Source organism: Hyla sarda, chromosome 4 (genome assembly GCF_029499605.1).
Source record: "Hyla sarda isolate aHylSar1 chromosome 4, aHylSar1.hap1, whole genome shotgun sequence".
In the NCBI taxonomy this organism is placed as follows: Eukaryota; Metazoa; Chordata; class Amphibia; order Anura; family Hylidae; genus Hyla; species Hyla sarda.
The window spans coordinates 47,034,543-47,053,658 of record NC_079192.1 but is presented as its reverse complement, the minus strand read 5'-3'; the positions used below and the strand labels follow the sequence as shown (position 1 = coordinate 47,053,658).

General features: G+C 40.8%; 1 protein-coding gene across 3 annotated transcripts in view; it reads right to left on the bottom strand.

Annotated features, from left to right (window-relative positions):
• The window catches only part of ADGRL1 (adhesion G protein-coupled receptor L1), a 391,958-nt gene that overhangs the window by 36,870 nt on the left and 335,972 nt on the right, over positions 1–19,116 (bottom strand). For 2 of the 3 annotated variants that reach the window (XM_056570743.1, XM_056570744.1), the window contains 4 exons: positions 13,687–14,505; positions 3,573–3,875; positions 1,798–1,901; positions 1,394–1,579 (listed from right to left, as the gene is read on the bottom strand). In XM_056570743.1, the coding sequence (XP_056426718.1) occupies positions 1,394–1,579; positions 1,798–1,901; positions 3,573–3,875; positions 13,687–14,505 (1,412 nt within the window). Of the gene's footprint in view, positions 1–1,393; positions 1,580–1,797; positions 1,902–3,572; positions 3,876–13,686; positions 14,506–15,467; positions 17,998–19,116 lie in introns of those variants that run through there. The other variant, XM_056570745.1, reaches the window with a different exon arrangement.

Genomic DNA, 19,116 nt, shown 5'->3' with positions numbered 1-19,116 from the left:
ATTATTAACAAGTAAGCCAATGAGAAGATGAGTAAGATAAACGTATAGGGAGGAATGTATCATAGATATAGGCTGTGTACTTTGCTTTGAATTGTCGGAATATTTTGCACAGCCCTCACACTGCGCAAAATATTTGCAACTTACAAGAGATATATATATATATATATGCGATTCACACTGGCTTTAACTTTTTTGACAGGGTCTATATTATGTGATGAATTTATTAACTGCAACTTTTCAAATTTTCCAGCAAAAAAAATTGCATTCTGATACCACACAATAATTTTTAAGCTTAAAGGGTTATATTAAAGTTCTATATATATATATATATATATATATATATATATATATATATATATGTATAATCAACTGGCTCCAGAAAGTAAAACAGATTTGTAAATGACTTCTATTAAAAAAATCTTAATCCTTTCAGTACTTATGAGCTGCTGAAGTTGAGTTGTTCTTTTCTGTCTAAGTGCTCTCTGATGACACGTGTCTCGGAAGCTGTCCAGAGTATAAGCAAATTCCCATAGCAAATCTATTCTGCTCTGTGCAGTTCCTGAGACAAGCAGAGATGTCAGCAGAGAGCACTGTTTCCAGACAGATAAGAACAACTCAACTTCAGCAGCTGATAATTATTGGAAGGATTAAGATTTTTTTAATAGAAGTAATTTACAAATATGTTAAACTTTCTGGAGCCAGTTGATATATATAAGAAAAGTTTTTTCCTGGAATGCCCCTTTAAATAAAGGGTCGGTGTATTATTTAGGTCATGAAAAAAACAAGCCCCCCTGATGAAGCGAAATGTGCGTTGGGACATGTGGTCTCCTCCTATATTTTTTTATACATGAATATTGAGCACATTGTAGCAATACTCCTTGCATATTTTATACCTATATCTATATATTCTGAAATGGACCTTGGACAATAGTAATGGGTAATTATGCCATGGAGGGACCTTTTTTTGACTACTCTGTTTTTTTTATTCATTTATGCTAATAAAAGATACATTTGTAGTGTAGTAAGTATTATAATGCTGTGTGTATTAAATATGAATTTTTAAGCTTTACAGCAAAAAAGTAAAATTCATACTTCACACACGGGGTGGTTTATTTTTCAGCTTAAATTTAGGGATGGTGTACTGCAGAGGTCTCCAAATTGTCAACCTCAAGATGTTGCATAACTGTGGAGTGGTAGTTTTGCAACAGCTGCAGGTCCACAGTTTGGAGACCAATAGTTTACTTTATGGCTTATGTACTATCGGTGCACAGGCCATGAAATAGATCAGGCATCCAACTAATGATAAATTGAGCAACATACTCGTAGCACAAGAAACTGAGCAAATGATAAATGCCCCCCCCATTGTTTAAAGACTCCCCTATAGTCTACATACCCTATTGTAATTTTTCCCAGCACTCTCTCTTTCAATAGGTCTCAGGGCTTGTAACTGAGCATCAAGAATATCCACCAGCTGTTCCAGAAGCCGTACAGATGAAGTGACATCCCCCGCATAAATCTGTCCACGGGTGTGACGGGCTAATTCTCCTGCAATGTTAGCAGCGTTCTCTCCGCTCTTAATCTTAGGGGGGGGGGGCAGATTATAAAAAGAGAAGTGAAACGTTAGTAGAAATAAATTGTGGAGATATAAAAATGGAAGATGGATTATACTTCTAGACTTACATAATCTTAGGAACAAAGAAAGGTTCGATAATACAAGATTCAAGTAGGGAAATAAATAAAGAGACAAAAGCTCGCTCTGTATGAGTGTAGCATCTGCCACCCACATATACTCCTTACCTTCTGCGCCACTTGATTGACCCAGGGAGAAGTGCAGTTACTTAGATCTGGGCCGCGAGGGTTCCATACCGCCAGTGTGTGCAAACAGAGAAACGAGGCGATGCCTGAGGAAACGGATACAGAGATGAGATCTTAAAAAGAAAGAATATTCTGTGTTCTGATTCTAGATCAGTTAGGGGAGTTGCTGCCTGCAGAAGAATTGGAAGTTTATCAACTACGATGATTTCTAATAATTTTTTTGTGTGTAAATGCGTTAATAGAAAACATTTCATAACATTAAAACCAGCTGCCTAATACTGTGGCTATCCAGCCGTATACATAGTAAGCTGTGATGCATTGTATATTCTAACCTGTTTCTATTCTGATCAGTAAGGCCGGGTTCACAAAGCAGAATTTCTGAGCAGAATTCTTCTCGGAAATTCCAGTGCAGCAGCCTCCCATTGTTTTCAATAGGATTCTGCTGCACCATGAATTCTGTCGCAGAAATGCAAATCTCGGACACTGCCGAAAGAGTGAACATGTGTCATTCCTTCAGCTGATCCACTCAGAAATGCATTGTCGTCTGTGGGAAAGGCAATATAGCCACATGGTCCTAGCACTGGCAACTAGAGATGAGCGAACTTACAGTAAATTCGATTCGTCACAAACTTCTCGGCTCGGCAGTTGATGATTTTTCCTGCATAAATTAGTTCAGCTTTCAGGTGCTCCCGTGGGCTGGAAAAGGTGGATACAGTCCTAGGAGACTCTTTCCTAGGACTGTATCCACCTTTTCCAGCCCACCGGAGCACCTGAAGGCTGAACTCATTTATGCAGGATAAGTCATCAACTGCCGAGCGGAGAAGTTCGTGACGAATCGAATTTACTGTAAGTTCGCTCATCTCTACTGGCAACCCTCACAATCTCCAGATGGAAATTTTCTGAATAGAGATTCCACTGTGCCAACCTGTCCTAACTGTTTCAGCAATTTATGTTCTAGTCGCTCTTCTGTGGGGTTTACAGTATAGTTCAGCACAATATCAGTGCTATAAAATTGACGGCTCGACGCTTCTTCATGGATGCAAAATAAAATAATGTCCCGAGCGAAATTAGGCATTAGTAGCTTTTATTAAACAAAAATGCAAAGACTTTTGAATTCAGAGCTAATTCTTTGCTGGACCAATTTTTGAAGGCAGTGATCATTATATGCAGGGAACACCCTACAAGTAATTTTTTATTGCTTTGACCCAATCATCTAGACATCCCAATTTGGCCAATGCCAAAGCTGTCGAGATCCTTACACTTGCCCATTTTATTTTCAACACACCAAAAACTGACTGTTCCCTTGCTGCCTAATAAATCCCACCCCTGGAGAGGCGCCTTTGTCATGAGATAATGTATATACTTCACCTATTAATACTTATAGGAGGGGATTTAACAAAACTGGTATTTCCCTGGGGCACGCATCTTGATAATCCAGGCACATGGGAGGAAGCCTCAGAAATCTTAACCAACTCTGAGCTGGCAGAGACATTTTATCCAATTTTTGCCTGCCAGCAAAGTACCGGGGCGTGTGGTCTCCTCCTTCGCATGCCGCTGACTGGGGACTGGAGTGCTGATCGGCCTCCCTTTGCTGGGGACCTATGTTTCTATTCTCTAACAGCAAGCAGAAGACTTGAAAATGGGGAGCAATTCATACACATAGTACATCAGAAAGTTGTATAACTGTTATACAATTAGTACATTTTCCTTACATTAAATTTGCAAATAACTTAAAAATGGCTAAAATATCAACTTACCACGGGTGCCCTTGGGACATGGCCTCTCTACTCGCATGCCTTGCTGGGTTGCTGGCCATTGTACTTTTCTTTCCTCACGGGCTGGGCAGAAAATCTCTGGATGTGGATTATGATTCGAGGGAGGAAGACCACGCGTACCAGGGGTAGGAGGAGGATCATGGCCTACTTGATTTATAGCGCCTATTGGATGTGTTGTGAGGGGTTGCCGGCGGACAGTAGTGGTGGCAGAAGGTAGAGTAGTGACCGTCACTGGAGGTGGAGGTAGAGTAACGGTGACCACAGATGGGGTGGGAGTAACTGGACCTAGAATGTCAAAAGTAAAACAGGAAATATGGATTTACAAAAAATAAAAATATTGACAAAAAATTGCTTGTAGTCAGTCCCACTTGTACAATTTCCCCATGTGTGTTGGGGATGATAACTATCATTGTTTTTTTTTTATGGTTTGGAGATGTAATATATCAATTCTTTGATTCTTTACAGTCACAAAATATAATAACCCTATATATGGTTAACAGGTAGGAAGATTTGTCAGCAGCCACTATTCTCATCCCCCTCGAAAAAAATAAAAGTAGATATAAAGCCGATTCTCTTCAGCCCTTATACCATCAATGCCCTAGGCACCAGCCTCCTGGAGTACAGAGCCGGGAGCCTTGGCATGATATGATGTGTCGCAGTTGGAATTAAATATCCTCTATAAGGGAATCAAATAACTTCAGGAAACATCTCCCTATAGCCAGTGGCTCTTCTACTACGATTGCACCCGTACCATTACCATAGCATAATAAAGCAGAGGATTAACAGTTTTATTGGATTTTGGGAATGCACTGGAAATAAATATCAACTCATATGAACTCATGAATATTTTGGGGAAGGCAAGCATTGGACTTTTATATATATTTTTTTTCTGAAAAAGAAATACATCTGAAAGTTTAACGCATCCCTCCAACCCCCTCCCCGTTTAGAGCTTTCATGCATCGGCACTAGGCTGAGATTACTATTAACATTTATTTAATAGTGTTTGTAATAATACAATACTCTGTCATGCAGCATAAAATGCTCATTGAGTATATGATGTTGCAATCTCCCATTTACAGGCAATAGAGTAATAACAGATAATAAGGAAGGGCATCTGTCATAAACGGTTGTAAACATAACAATAATTGTTAATGAAGCATATAGGAAAAGCAGTGGTTACTGATTATTATTATTATTTCTGATTAAACGCCACTGAAAGACATGTGCACCAATATTTAGTTACATGGGAAGGATTATCCACATGTAAACATTTTCAGTTTTATAGATATATTGCAGTGTATGCCCAAACTGCCAACATCCTGATGAAACGGCATAACTAAAGGAGGGGCACAGATTGTGCTTGAATCCAGGCACTAATGCCCTAAAAGGTCATTTTACCCCAAACAATATAACTACAGTGATCCTCTGGTTCTCACTAAAAATTCTACTCAACATGCCTAAAGTACCTAGTGCCCTCCATTTTTTTTAGTCCTTCTGCCATGAATCTACCAATTCCGAGTCCCTTTTAAAAAAGTTGGTCATTAAAGGGTACCTCTCATCAAATAAACTTTTGATAGATTTTAGATTAATGAATGTTGAATAACTTTCCAATAGCATGTTAATGAAAAATATGCTTCTTTCTATCGTATTTTTCCCGATCAGTCCTGTCAGCAAGCATTTCTGACTCATGCTGGAGTCCTAAACACTCAGAGCTGCCAGCCTGCTTTGTTCACAGCCAAACAGGCTGTGAACAAAGCAGGCTGGCAGCTCTGAGTGTTCTCCTTTGTGAACAAAGCAGACTGGCAGCTCGTAGTGTTTAGGACTCCAGCATGAGTCTGAAATGCTTGCTGCCAGGACTGGTAGGGAGACCCCTAGTGGTCATTTCTTCAAAGTGGAAAATTAAATAGAAAGAAGCATATTTTTTTTTATAACATGCAATTATAAAGTTATTCTGCATACATTAATCTATAATATATCAAAAGTTTTTTTCATGAGAGGTACCCTTTAACACAGGAGGACATGTCTTAGATCAGTGGTCCCCAACCCAGTTGGTCCTCTAACATTCCGTTTTTTTTTTGTTTTGTTTTTGTCACTTCAAAATTCAAACCCTGAACTGTTTGTTTGCCTTGAGGATGGAGTTGGGTACTTCTTTCTTAGACTACAGAAACACACTGAAAGATGGCCACCATATGAGAACGCAGAGAAGACCAGCAATGGTGGATCAGAATCAGAAGGACTACAAAGGTACTTTTAATATATATTCTTCATGTTTATGTTACATTATTATAGAAAACCAAAGGTTCGCTCTAAGGTCTTTTTTTACTTGACATCACTTGGGATCAATTGTTCGAAAAATCGTTGAGTGAGGATCTGAGTCATTTTCTCCCTGCTTGGCTAGGAGCATCAGTGTTGCTTAGTGACAGCTTATGTCAAACACAGGCCCGAGGCATTAATGTTTTGTGCAGGTCTCACTATGCGCAGCATTTACATTTACCGTTTATACCACCAAAAATAATTGATGGAGATCAATGAAAACCACAGGTTTACACCAGCCAACTAGTAAAAATGTGCTTTTAGTCTTTCATTAACTTAGTTTAAAGGTAATGTACCACCTAGGTTTTATTTTCTAATAAGAGATAAATACTGCAGCATGTTCTTATTTTCTAATCTGTTTCTATTTTCTGACCGCAATTTTTTATTGTTTTTATTTTTTTTACACATTATTAGGGGAAGCCATCAGCTGTTTTAACAGCAAATAGACCTATGATTTACAGCAGATCCCATGGACATAGGCAATTATAAACTGAATCTGTCCCATTCACATAAATGAGAAAGGTGTCTGGGCATGCTTGGTGACTTTTGCAGAGGCCTTTCTATAAAGAGAGGCAGGCTGATCTGTAAGCAACAGCTATCGTGTGTAGCTCTGTTATTTATCTACTGGCGTCACCTTCACTTTAAATCTGGTCTGTGATGATAAGGATGATACTGCTGGGAAGAGATTTATACAGAACAAGAAGCCTCGGCTTAATTTTAGACCTAGTGGCCAGAAAGGAAGCTGAAATGATTTCAAGATTATTGTAAAATATAGATAGTAAAAAGGAAAATTGGTCACAGCATAGAAATAATAAAGAACACTTATTGCTCTTACTATTCTGGGGAAGTCTTGGCAATCTGTTGTGTACTTTTTTTATGGTCAAACTTGTGTGCCTTCTATGTCTGTTTTGGTTAATATAAAAAGGGGCAACTCAGATGTTAGAACATTTAAATGCAGCTCAGATGTTGTCTGGGATCTTTAAAGGGGTATTCCGCCCCTAGACATCTTATCCCCTATCCAAAGGATAGGGGATAAGATGTCAGATCGCCGCGGTCCCACTGCTGGGGACCCCTGGGATCCCCGCTGCGGCACCGTGCTATCATTACAGGACAGAGCAAGTTCGCTCTGCACGTAATGATGGGCAATACAGGGGCCGGAGCATCGTTACGTCACGGCTCCGCCCCTCGTGATGTCACGGCCCGCCCCTTTCAATACAAGTCTATGGGAGGGGGCGTGGCGGTCATCACGCCCCCTCCCATAGACTTGCATTAAGGGGACGGGACGTGATGTCACGAGGGGCGGAGCCATGATGTCACGCTGCTCCGTCCCCCGTATCGCCCGTCATTACGCACAGAGCGAACTCGCTCTGTGCTGTAATGATAGCGGGGTGCCACAGCGGGGATCCCAGGGCTCCCCAGCAGTGGGACCGCGGCGATCTGACATCTTATCCCCTATCCTTTGGATAGGGGATAAGATGTCTAGGGGCGGAATACCCCTTTAAATTTCAGTGTGGGATACAGGCTTAAAGAGAAGTAAGCAGCATGGAAAAAGTTTTTTTAATATGGTCAGATGTACAATGTTTAAATTCAAATTATAGATATTTATAGCGGTTGTTTGGGTATTCTGAGTTTGTGAGTTCCAGAAGCTGGAGAATAGATACAGGCAGAATGCTGGAGGAACTAAAATGTTAGCACATTATCCAGACATTCAATTGATATAATTTTGTATTGTGTAATACATCATACTGCCTGTGGTGGCACTGCAGGAATGTTAGGAAACTTTGCTGCAATCACTGCTGCTCTATCTACACAAACTTCTTCTCTTTTTTTCTTTCTGTTTATTACAGCTTGCTTAAACAGGATGGGAATATTATACATTTATAATATGTAAAGGTATCAAGCCGATTCCGGTGTAAGACCGCAGTGGCCACCTACAGTCTCGAGAACGAGGACCTCAGTCTCCGGTTATGATGGAATGGCTGATCATGCATGCACGCCGCTGCTTTATTAAGTCTCTTCTGGAAGCAGCCTAACACTGTACTCAACTGTTTCTACAGCTCCCATATAGAATGAATAGAACAGTAGCGTGCATGCGCGACCCCCTGCTCCATTCTAATGGGAATCTGGGGTCCCAGAGATCGAACACCTCTGTGATCCTGTGGACAGGGGATAACTTTAAAATAAGGGAAAACCACTTTAATTCCTTAAAGGGGTACTACTGTGCTGACAACTTATCCCCTATCTAAAGGATAGGGGATAAGTTGCCTGATCACGCGGGGTCCTGCCGCTGGGGACCCCCGCAATCTCGCAAGCAGCTCCCCGCTCTCATCAGGCCCAGGAGCGAACATCGCTCTGGGTCTGATGACTACCGATCACGGGGTCGGAGTATCGTGACGTCACGGCTCCGCCCGCATGTGACTTCATGCTCCGCCCCCTCAATGTAAGTCTATGGCAGGGGGCGAGACAGCTGTCTCGCCCCCTGCCATAGACTTGCATTGAGGGGGCAGAGCGTGACATCACACGGGGCGGAGCTGTGACATCACGATCACCGGCCCCGTCATCAGACCCGGAGCGGATGTTCGCTCCGGGGCCTGATGAGAGCGGGGTGCTGCCTGCTAGATCGCGGGGGTCCCCAGCGGCGGGACCCCGCGTGATCAGGTAACTTCTCCCCTATCCTTTAGATAGGGGATAAGTTGTCAGCACGGTAGTACCCCTTTAACTTTGGTCCCCAGTTGAGGGATTATGAAAACCATCTGTCAACTCAATTCTTTGGATGAAATTATAATTGATAAAAATGAATACCGCTATGGATAATTTAGTTGATAAATCTTATGTTTTTATAGACAACATCCATCTGTTGTAATAAAAAAAAACATAAGTTAAAAATGTGTTGGGCACGTAAGAAAATGCTTCTCAGCAGGTGGTCATTATTGGGAACTTTGTAAACAATACATAATCTTGTTAATCATACAAGTGCTAAAGCCGTAACAATTAATTTAATAATAACTGTGAGGTATTTATTTCAATATGTCCATCTTTTCTTAAATATTTTATTTTATTTTTTTAAAAGTTAATATCTAAAAAATATTGAAAGTGATCTGCATTTAAAGCAGGAAGCTCTGGATTTTGTGGTGAAGACGACAGCGCTGACAATAGGTTTTTTACATGTCCAATGCAACTTATTATGCAGGATTGAGTCGGTCCTCACACATAGCAAAGAACACGAGTTGTACAGTTGTCCATTACTTGAGAATAGGGCATTGACAAAGCAAACCTTTAAATGCTATGAATGTCCCCGGAATCGGAGAAGGTTGACAGCTGTAAGATAATATTTGTTTAACAATGCCACGGGAGCACCCGTCTTTCAGATTGGGTTATACTAGAACAATAGGTCAGGTTTATTTCTTTACGGCTGAAGGAATCAAGGGCAGTACAGGGGCGCAGAGGATTCAGGATGCAGGCAGAAGTTTAGCAAATCAATCAGACAGTTCCCCGAGCATAACATGAATCTGTTATCTATAACTAACATCCTTTCCATGTACACAATGAAAATACAAGTTGAGCATATACATATAAAAAGACTCTGCAAAACTTAGGACTCTTGTTTTGTGGAGATACTGAAAATCCACAGAATGTGACTTATTATTTTGACAGAGGCAGTCATCATTTGGCTCTGCTAGATGCAGCCTTGGTGTTAGTAACGCTCTGGTAATACTGGCAGCTTGCCATTTTACCGGACCGGCAGGTCAGCCTGCCATTGTTTTAGGTCAGTTAGAGTTGTGATCATGGGAGATAATATTCTGCGGCAGACATTAGATTTTCTGTCTAGTAATCCTATCGAAGGACATTGCAGTCGGCTCAAAATGATTCATAATATAGAACAGAAATTTGCATCTAAAGATAAAGAAAATATAATAGAAATGTTATATATGTGTCAGGTTGTATCATCTGAATAGTAATAACTTAGAATGTTTTGGGTGGGACATGTTCAACTAACAATAACGTTAGAGGAAGGTAGAAATCAGCTGACCACTTGTAGATGTACCGCCACTGTAGATAAGGGTCCGGAAGCACGAACGCAGGGAAACCGCTCTTCCCCGTGGTATCAGAGGAACGAAGGTAGAAGACAAGATCCACCTCCCAGGTGCATTAGGAAAGGAGTTAAAACTTAGCCTTTAATAAATCCATTTAAAAAGTTATATGTACGAGGGTACAAAATTCTGTGACATGTCACATTAAAAACGTGATAGAACGCCGACGCGTTTCGAGACTGAGCTCTTCATCATGGCATTGATTAAGAGCTCAGTCTTGAAACGCGTCGGCGTTCTATCACGTTTTTAATGTGACATGTCACAGAATTTTGTACCCTCGTACATATAACTTTTTAAATGGATTTATTAAAGACTAAGTTTTAACTCCTTTCCTGATGCACCTGGGAGCTGGATCTTGTCTTCTACCTTTGTTCCTCTAACAATAACTTTGTATTATGCTTCACTGAAGGTACTTCCTCAATACATTAGTCATAGTTGGTGATTCCACTACAATACGTGGTGACTTTTTGTCAGTGTAGATATCAGTAATGGAACTGTTAATATCACAGCTTGAAAACATCCACATAGCTAAAATAATAGTTTCTTGTTAAATTTCATTTGACAAATAATGATTTTGGTTGAATGAATCCGCTTTGATCAACTTAGACAAATATTTGGTGAACTTTAAAGTTATACAACTTAAGAGAAAAGAATGAGGCTGCACTCACCAATATTTTCTTCTGTGCTTTGTTCACTGAACGACATGGGGGTTACAAAAAGCGGGTGCTTCCGTAATGCAGAGCGACATATGTTTCGCGCGTTCAGCGCCTCATCTGGCTCAACGAGCCAGATGAGGCGCTGAACGCACAAAACATATGACCTCCCCTATGTCTGGCTCATGTTTTCAAAAGGAAAACATAAGAAAGCCACAACCAGCCACTTTTTTTTTTAATCTCCCTTGAGAACAAAAGGATTTGGTATTGAAATTTAACATGCCCGTTCACTCTTTCCTTTTATCTGAGGAATGTCAGGAGGCCCACATACACATAAGATAGGTGAATGGTCCAGCAGAGGTTGCCAGGTTTAGATAATGTTTCTGTAAAGTGTACAGAAGCCTTTAGCCTCACAATTATTGATGTCCTATAACACAGGTAAAGAGACAAAGACCGGCACTGACGTCTCAGATTTAGGCAATCTCTAACAGCCTCTGGCAATCAGCCACAAAACACAGCGCTACAGGGAAGCAGGTTCCTGACTGTAACAAAACAGGGTGCTCAATCCTCCAGAGCAAAACATGCATAGTCCATAGTACAAAAAGAGAGGTGAGGAGGCACTCACCTTAAAACCGTGAGTGCCTCCTCACCTCTCTTTTTGTACTATGGATTGATGTCCTATAACAACCACTTTTTAGGGTTGGCCATCTATGTCTTTGGTATTAACTCTGGACATACAATCTTCAACAGAAAAGAGAATAAATGAGAAGTAAAAATCCACATCAAGCATCTCTAGTTTTTCGTTTGTGCAAGGATCAGAAACGGTGTTACCTGTACTGCTTCCTCATGCTCCACTTCTGCCCGATACACTTCTTATAAGGTTACCTTTCAAGAAGAGAAGGGTGGGTTCTATGTGGCGATCCATGCCTGCACCCGATGAACAAAAGCTGCATCATGTCACCACACCATCAGAAAAGCATTGTGTAGCTATTGGACATAGTACCTGCCCTCTCATCTTGGAAGGAGGAAGTGGAGCAGAACAGGTAATACTTTTTCTGCTCCCTGGATAACCCCTTTAAAGGGGTACTACAGCCCTAAGACATCTTATCCCCTATCCAAAGGATATGGCATAAGATGTCTGATTGCGGGGGTCCATCTGCTATGGACCCCGCAATCTCTCATGGAGCACCCACCTGTGTCTGCTGCACAGAACGATGATCGCTCCGTGTCTGAAGGGTGAGGCATTGAGGGGGTGGGGCGTGACATAACAAGGGGCGGAGTCGTGACGTCACGATACTCCGGCCCCATAGTCGTGACCCTTCAGACATGGAGCGATCATCGATCTGTGCAGCAGACACAGGTGGGTGCTGCATGTGAGATTGTGGGGGACCCCCGCGATCAGATATCTTATCCCCTGTCCTTTGGATAGGGTATAAGATGTCTTAGGGCCGGATTACCCCTTTAAAGTTATATGGTAGGATCCCCACACTGGAGATAAATTTGGACCAGTGCTGAGCCTGCAGAATTGACATGGAGGGAGAGGGGTGGTCACTAGTAAATCTTTTACTAACAAAATAATAGTTATTTAGAGTTTTGTTTGACTCTGTAACCCTTTTAGTTTTTTAAGTCAGATAAAGAAATTCACTGGTGACTTTTCCATTTAATTTCTGTAGACCCAAGGACACATAATAAAGCTTGACAGTGTGAACACCTTACCATACAGCACCCCGGATCTTTGTGGATCCAAAAAAAAATCTAATATGTATAAGTGAGGTATTGTGCTTTACTGGAGTCAAAACCGATGAAGCTTTCCGAAGAGTTGAGCTTTAAATGCCAACATCATCTACTGCTTATTGAAATACTGTATCTTTGCAAAGACCCCAACTTGCCAGACGAAGCTATATACAGCGCAGCAGCTGTGAAGTATCATGCTAAGATAGAAAATGACTCTTGCCGTCATAGATGACCCTTTTTGCCTTTGTAGTTTCTTTTCTACTAGAAATGTTCATGAACTTTATCAATCGTTTTTTTCGTCTCTGTACTTTTTCTTTTGTCTATTTTTTACATATATCTTTTGACCACACTGTTGTATCTTATTCAAACTGTGATGAAACAAAAGGCTTTTAGAAATTCTGATTTATTAAGACCTTTCTATTCCAATTTCTCTTTTATAGCTGTTATAATATTTTCTAGGTATAGAACCTGTGATTGGCACAATACACTGGAAGAAATACTTCTAAATTCCCAATAAAGAGTCTAATCGTATCAGACTAAAGTAATAGTTTTAGATTCAGGTTATAATTAAATGGAGTTTTGGGTAAAGTTTAAGGAGCCTTCAAAACCTTATATTTTACTTTTTGGAAGTTTTTATAACACTGTACATTTCTGTAGCATATTTTATATCAAGGCTTCTCAAACTATGAGGTGGACCCTGCCAGTGAGGTGCCCCCTAGTTGTTGGTGCAATGCAGTTATGGAGGCAGTTTTAAAGAAACAAAGTTACTATAATCTGCACAGTTTTTGTCCTTTGACAATCTTTGGTCAGGGGTATTACTGACTCATTTAGTACTTATTTTATAATAATACAGATGTCATACAGATTTTATGAGAAAAACGAAGGGTAGACTGAACATTATTTTTGCATTAAAGGGATACTTTGCTGCTCAGCGTTTGGAACAAAGTGTTCTGAACGCTGGAGCCGGGGACGGGAGCTCGTGAAGTCATAGCCCCACCCCCTCATGACATCATGCCCTGCCCCCACAATGCAAGTCTATGGGAGGGGGCATGACGGCTGTTTGTTCCAAACGCTGAGCAGCAGAGTACCCCTTTAACTTCAACCACATATAATGAGTCCCAGGCATCCCCTTGGTCTGTCTGGTAAGGTCTAGGCATCACTTTGGTCTGTTGGGTGAGACTCCAGTAGAAAATGTTTGAGAAGCCTTTTTTTATACCAAGAGTGGAGGCCATGCTGATATTCTAAATTCTACCACCAACATGCAAAGATTCCCTCTTCACATAATTTTTTTCCCCCAAAACTAACCTTCTGCTGGGTCCGGAGGGCCAAACCTCAATGCATAACGCACCAGAAAATAGTTGTTCCAGACATAAAGTTGTCCATCCCTTGGGTTGTAGTCCACAGATGACACATACTGATATGGATTGGGAAAATCCAGACCATTGGCTCCATTCGTTCCTAATGGCTCTTCTCTGTTTCGATGGGTGTTGAAGGCGTACTCTAGCCTGTTACCTGCAGACTCATTGTCATCATCTGCATAAACTGATTTCAACACGTAGAGGACCCCACAAGCCATGAAAGCATTTGATGCTGAGCGCTTATCGTATGTGGTGTCCCATGTGCCCTCAAAACGAAGAGTATATGGATTAAGCTGGGTGACCACCAGCCTCCCACTGTTTCCTTCTGTAGCATAGATAACCCACAAGCCATTCTCATCCACAGCCAAGTCTATATCGGTTTTACCACCCCATCTGTACGGTGAGGTGTCATGATAGTTAGCTGTAGATATAATGGCCTCTCCACTCTTGATCCGTGTCCTAAGATCAAATTTTACAATGTTACGTGTGCGTTCTTTGTTATAAAAAGCAGCCCCATCATACACCACAAAACCTGTTCCATCCACACGACTTGGTAGACGATAAGTAGTTGTGTGTCGTCCAGCAGCATAGTCCTCCCAAGAAGCATACTCTGTTAATGAATCTGTACGATAAGGGATCCACGGCATAACATAAAGACGTTCTCCAGCTTGAAGGGGATCTCGACACCATGCTCCTGATTGCTGCTTAGATTCATGGGTGGAAGTGGGTTCTAGAATTTCTTGTAACATTCCCGGGCAGACGAAAACTGTTAGGAAAGGAAGAAGTGGGAAAGGACGAAGGGAGGAAGAAAGGAAATATGAAAGGAAACGATGGTAAAACCGTGATTGAATCATGGATGATTGGCAGAAATTAAAAAAAAAAGTACAACAATGCATATAGGAAATAAAGTAAAAAGCCATTGAGAAGAATTATCCAAGTAAAAAAGAAAAAGGTTAACAAAATCATTATGAAGATGTTAGAAGTAGAGTAAGGATAGGATGTCAGATGAACAATAAATTAAGAATAGAAAGAACGTGGAAAAAGGGAGGAAAAAGACAGGGGCAGAAGGGGAGAGAGAGAAAAAAAATTGTTGTGAGCTGTGAATTCTCTCTACGCCCCCTGTATTAACCCTGTGATCATAGGAGGATGAGTCTGGGGGAGTGAGAAGGGTATGACAAGGGAAGAAGATTAAGAGAGAGAATCAGAAGAGAAGACCCTCTTCCTAATATCAGAATGCACCCATACTTAACATATGCCTATCTCATCCTATCTAGTCCCATATTTTGTCTTTTCTTTTTCAAATAGCTTCTAAAAAAACCTTAACTTTTTGCTTTTTCTATCACTAAAGTATACAATAAATACAATCAATCTGTATATGTATATTTGTCTAGAACTATGGTCCCATGAGCTTACTCCTGAACACTCTACCCAACCACAATCTTCTTCATGACTATCCTACATTGCTGAGATCAATTAATAAGCTAATTCTTGGGCTTTGAGTTTCTATCTCTTTCATCGGGCTGTGCAAACTTTTTTTTCTGTCCTCTTAGGAAGTGTCTCTTTCCCCCATCTAATAAGCAACTCTCTCTCCCCCTCCTCTTCCTTATTACTGATATCTTCTCCATCCCCGCAGTAAGAGAAAAAAAATGACACGTTTATTGCCATGGCAATGCTGCTAGGGGAGGGAGAAAGAAAAAAACGAAAACTCTGAGGTCACATCATTCTTACAGCCAATCATGGTACATTGGTGGTTGACCTCCCCCCACTGAGGATCTCTGTTGCTGCTCAGGCTGGGATCCTGAAAGCTAATTGAGTTAGAGGGGAGCTGATTAAACAGCCATGAGGTGTGAGACACAAGAAAGAGACCTGCTGAGTTGCATCATGGGTCAATGAAATTGGCATCCACTATCCTGTTGGATGGAAATATTGATTAAGTGAAATAAAGTCTTGCAGAAAACAAGTATCCTAAAGGAAAGTCCTGTAGTGCCAATGTGCCCCTTATATAAGGGAACCCATTAAAAGAACACCCCTTCTTATAAGTTAATCTCTCGTCCCTGGAATTTAGTCACCCATTTAAGGATAAACTAACACCCAGAAGAACAGGACACCTAAACAGAACACATCACATACACACAGCAGAGACATCATAGGGTGGAATGCAGCTTTTTGGGAATCCACCATGGCCATGTTCTCATGAATACTCTGCTGTGAGTAGGCAACAAGTATGTTTTAATTTGGAAAAGCATACAATGAGTTAGCTTTAGTCTTCTTTTGGATGGATTGGGTAAAAGTAGCAGCCAACTAGTATGTTTTTACCTACGTGGTCTTATATAAGGTCCTTTAACAAATACTAAGATGTAATAGGGTTTACACACATCTATGGGAAAGATGATATAAGATAATCTAAACTGAATTTATTCACTGTCTTTTAGTGATAAATTAAATGGCCTGATGCCTGGTGTGCTTTGTTCCCTTCTATATACATTTAATCAGTTCTAGTAATTTGGTCCTCTTTTCGGGCTTCTCCTTTTTCCCCTAACAGGATATGGAACCAACCAAACTATTGACTTTGGTTCGCATTCCCAATTTTCATTTTCCTTCAGGATTTTGGTATTTTTAAGTCTTTCGGCTACTGCCATCAACAATACGAGAACCCTGAGAGAAACATGGTGGACCCCATTATATGTCAATGGAATCCATTAGGATTCATTGGGATGCTTAAAAAAAAAAAACCTCATAGTAGTCATGACTCTTAAGAACTGAAGCCATGATGGTAGTATGAACAGAGCCCAGTAATATTATAGGATGTTAGAACTAGGACATTACAAGGCAGAGGGTGTCACTGATGATGATCCTATCCCCTACAACACATTTTGTCATCTACAGCCCCATCTGATGTTAGCCCTAAGACTAAATTACTTTAACTAGTAACATTACAAAACATCAGGATGTTGCATGCTTTAGTTAGAGAACAATGGTCACAATAGATGTTTGGTGAGCTTCATGACACTGTATGATGGGTAGATCAGTAAAAATGGCTCTTCTGTGATACTATTGGGTCAGGAAACAATCAAGACTAGGGCTTGACAGCTTTGTTTCCTTACTAGGATACAGCACACAATGTTGCCATAGGAATGGGAATCAGAGAATGGATACAGCTCAATGCATCCATGACTTTGTAGGGTTGCATCAAGATGCGATTGTGAATTGGCCTTTCCAGTGTACGGATATGAAGGTCTTATCTTGTAACGTGAGTTGAATGACACTCTTCTGCTGAAACTGCACAGCACAAGCCTCTATTATAGTCTAAGACCTTTTATTACTTCTCTGTCTTTAGGCACCCATCCCTTGGAGTGTGAGGGTGATAAGACACCCTACAGACATTCAGGCCATGCATATAATAGTTGGAAGTGATTTCTAAGGTTGGCAGGGTCAAAGCACTCCAAAGCCACTTGGCTCACGTGAATAAATGAGAGCAGCAGAAAGAAATGTGTTAACCTTGTGGGGAGCAGTGATCTGTCCATTCATGAGATTACATTACAAAGAACATAGTTGCATATGATGGGGGCAGTGTCAAGACGGTGGTGAATGAAGGGTAGCTGAAAACTATGGATAGGCAATGGAAGGATTCGTATAGCTTAACACTAAATGGATCTTTATATTCCTTCTACACCACCTAACCATTAACCCGGGCTAGATTATTCCATGTATATATTACTATCCATGGTCATATCACTGGGCTGACTGACTGGGCCAATTAGTTGCATAAAGTAGAAGTAACATTTTTCTGTATGTAATGGATATATGGAATATTATTCTTCTTGTTCTCCTATCCCCAATGTTATTATTTTTTTATTCCTTCCCATAAACTGCTAAGGTCAGCTATTTTGAGCTAGCATGTAATGTGTCTTAACAAACAGCACTGACCAGCAATTGTACCCAATATACACGTTGTAAAATCTTTTGTAAGTCTCAAGTGGCTACCTCATATTTGTAGTCACACACCATACATGGCATGTCAAATTCTCTGGGACAGCAGGAGGTCATATTCTCAAATAAAACTGACATTGCTCTTTTTATCTGGACACAGTTCATAGATAGCCAGCACGGCACTACTTCCCCTTAGGTGTAGAACGGTGATGAAACGGCAGACCAGGACTGAGATTGCTGGAGGTGGTGCTCTGACTAGCAATAGTGCATGGAATCGCAACAAAGAAGCGGAGAAATAATCGGCAACTCACCGCGGCCAGCTGAGTAAATCTTCTTTTATTTCATACTCACAAAAGTATCATATGGGAAGAGGGTAGTGGAGGGACACAGGATGGCGACCAAGCTCCGTTTCGCACGATGGTCGTGCTTCCTCCGGCCATTGGCCGGAGGAAGCACGACCATCGTGCGAAACGGAGCTTGGTCGCCATCCTGTGTCCCCCCCACTACCCTCTTCCCATATGATACTTTTGTGAGTATGAAATAAAAGAAGATTTACTCAGCTGGCCGCGGTGAGTTGCCGATTATTTCTCTGCTTCTTTGTTGCTCTTTTTATCTGCATTATAGCCTAATTTATAAAACCTATCCTAGATAGAGTACATCACTCTACATTGTGTGGTACTTTTATCTTGTTAAACAAAAAACACTTGCCTAAAAGGCTGCTATTCCCTTCTTGTTCTTAAAAACCATAAATGCTAATGCAAACGTTTACTGTATTCCCTGTCTGCCATGCTGAAGTTAACTTTCCTCTCAACTATTAAAATCAAGATTAAGATCAATTCTAAGGAAATAGCCAGTCCTCAAACTTTGTTTTTGCTTCAACTTGCAATTGCCATATCTACTTTGCCAATTTGAAGACATTCTCAAGTTATGTTAGACTAGTGGTCCCCAACTATTGGCTTGTCGTTGGCCATGACCATGTGCACTGGCAACTAACATTATGGTTGATAGATTCTATCCACCATAGAATGCCAACTTGGATAGTTATAACACTAGTGTCAGCTTTAGACCAGGAACTATCTGCCAGAGGAAGTGATCATGGTGAACTCAACAAAAGAGCTCAAAAGGAGCCCCTGGATACATTTCTGGCGTGTAATTATGTTTACAGGTTATGGATACTAGATTTATAGGGACAGAACGTTGATCCAGGGATTTATTCTTATTGCGATTTTTGGAGTCGGGAAGGAATTTTTCCCCCTTGTGGGGCAATTGGCATCAACCTCATAAGGGATTTTTGCCTTCCTCTGGATCAACACAATAGGCATAAAGGTTGAACTTAAAGGGGTACTCCGGTGAAAACCTTTTTTCTTTTAAATCCAGAAAGTTAAACATATTTGTAAATTACTTCTATTAAAAAATCTTAATCCTTCCTGTACTTATTAGCTGCTGA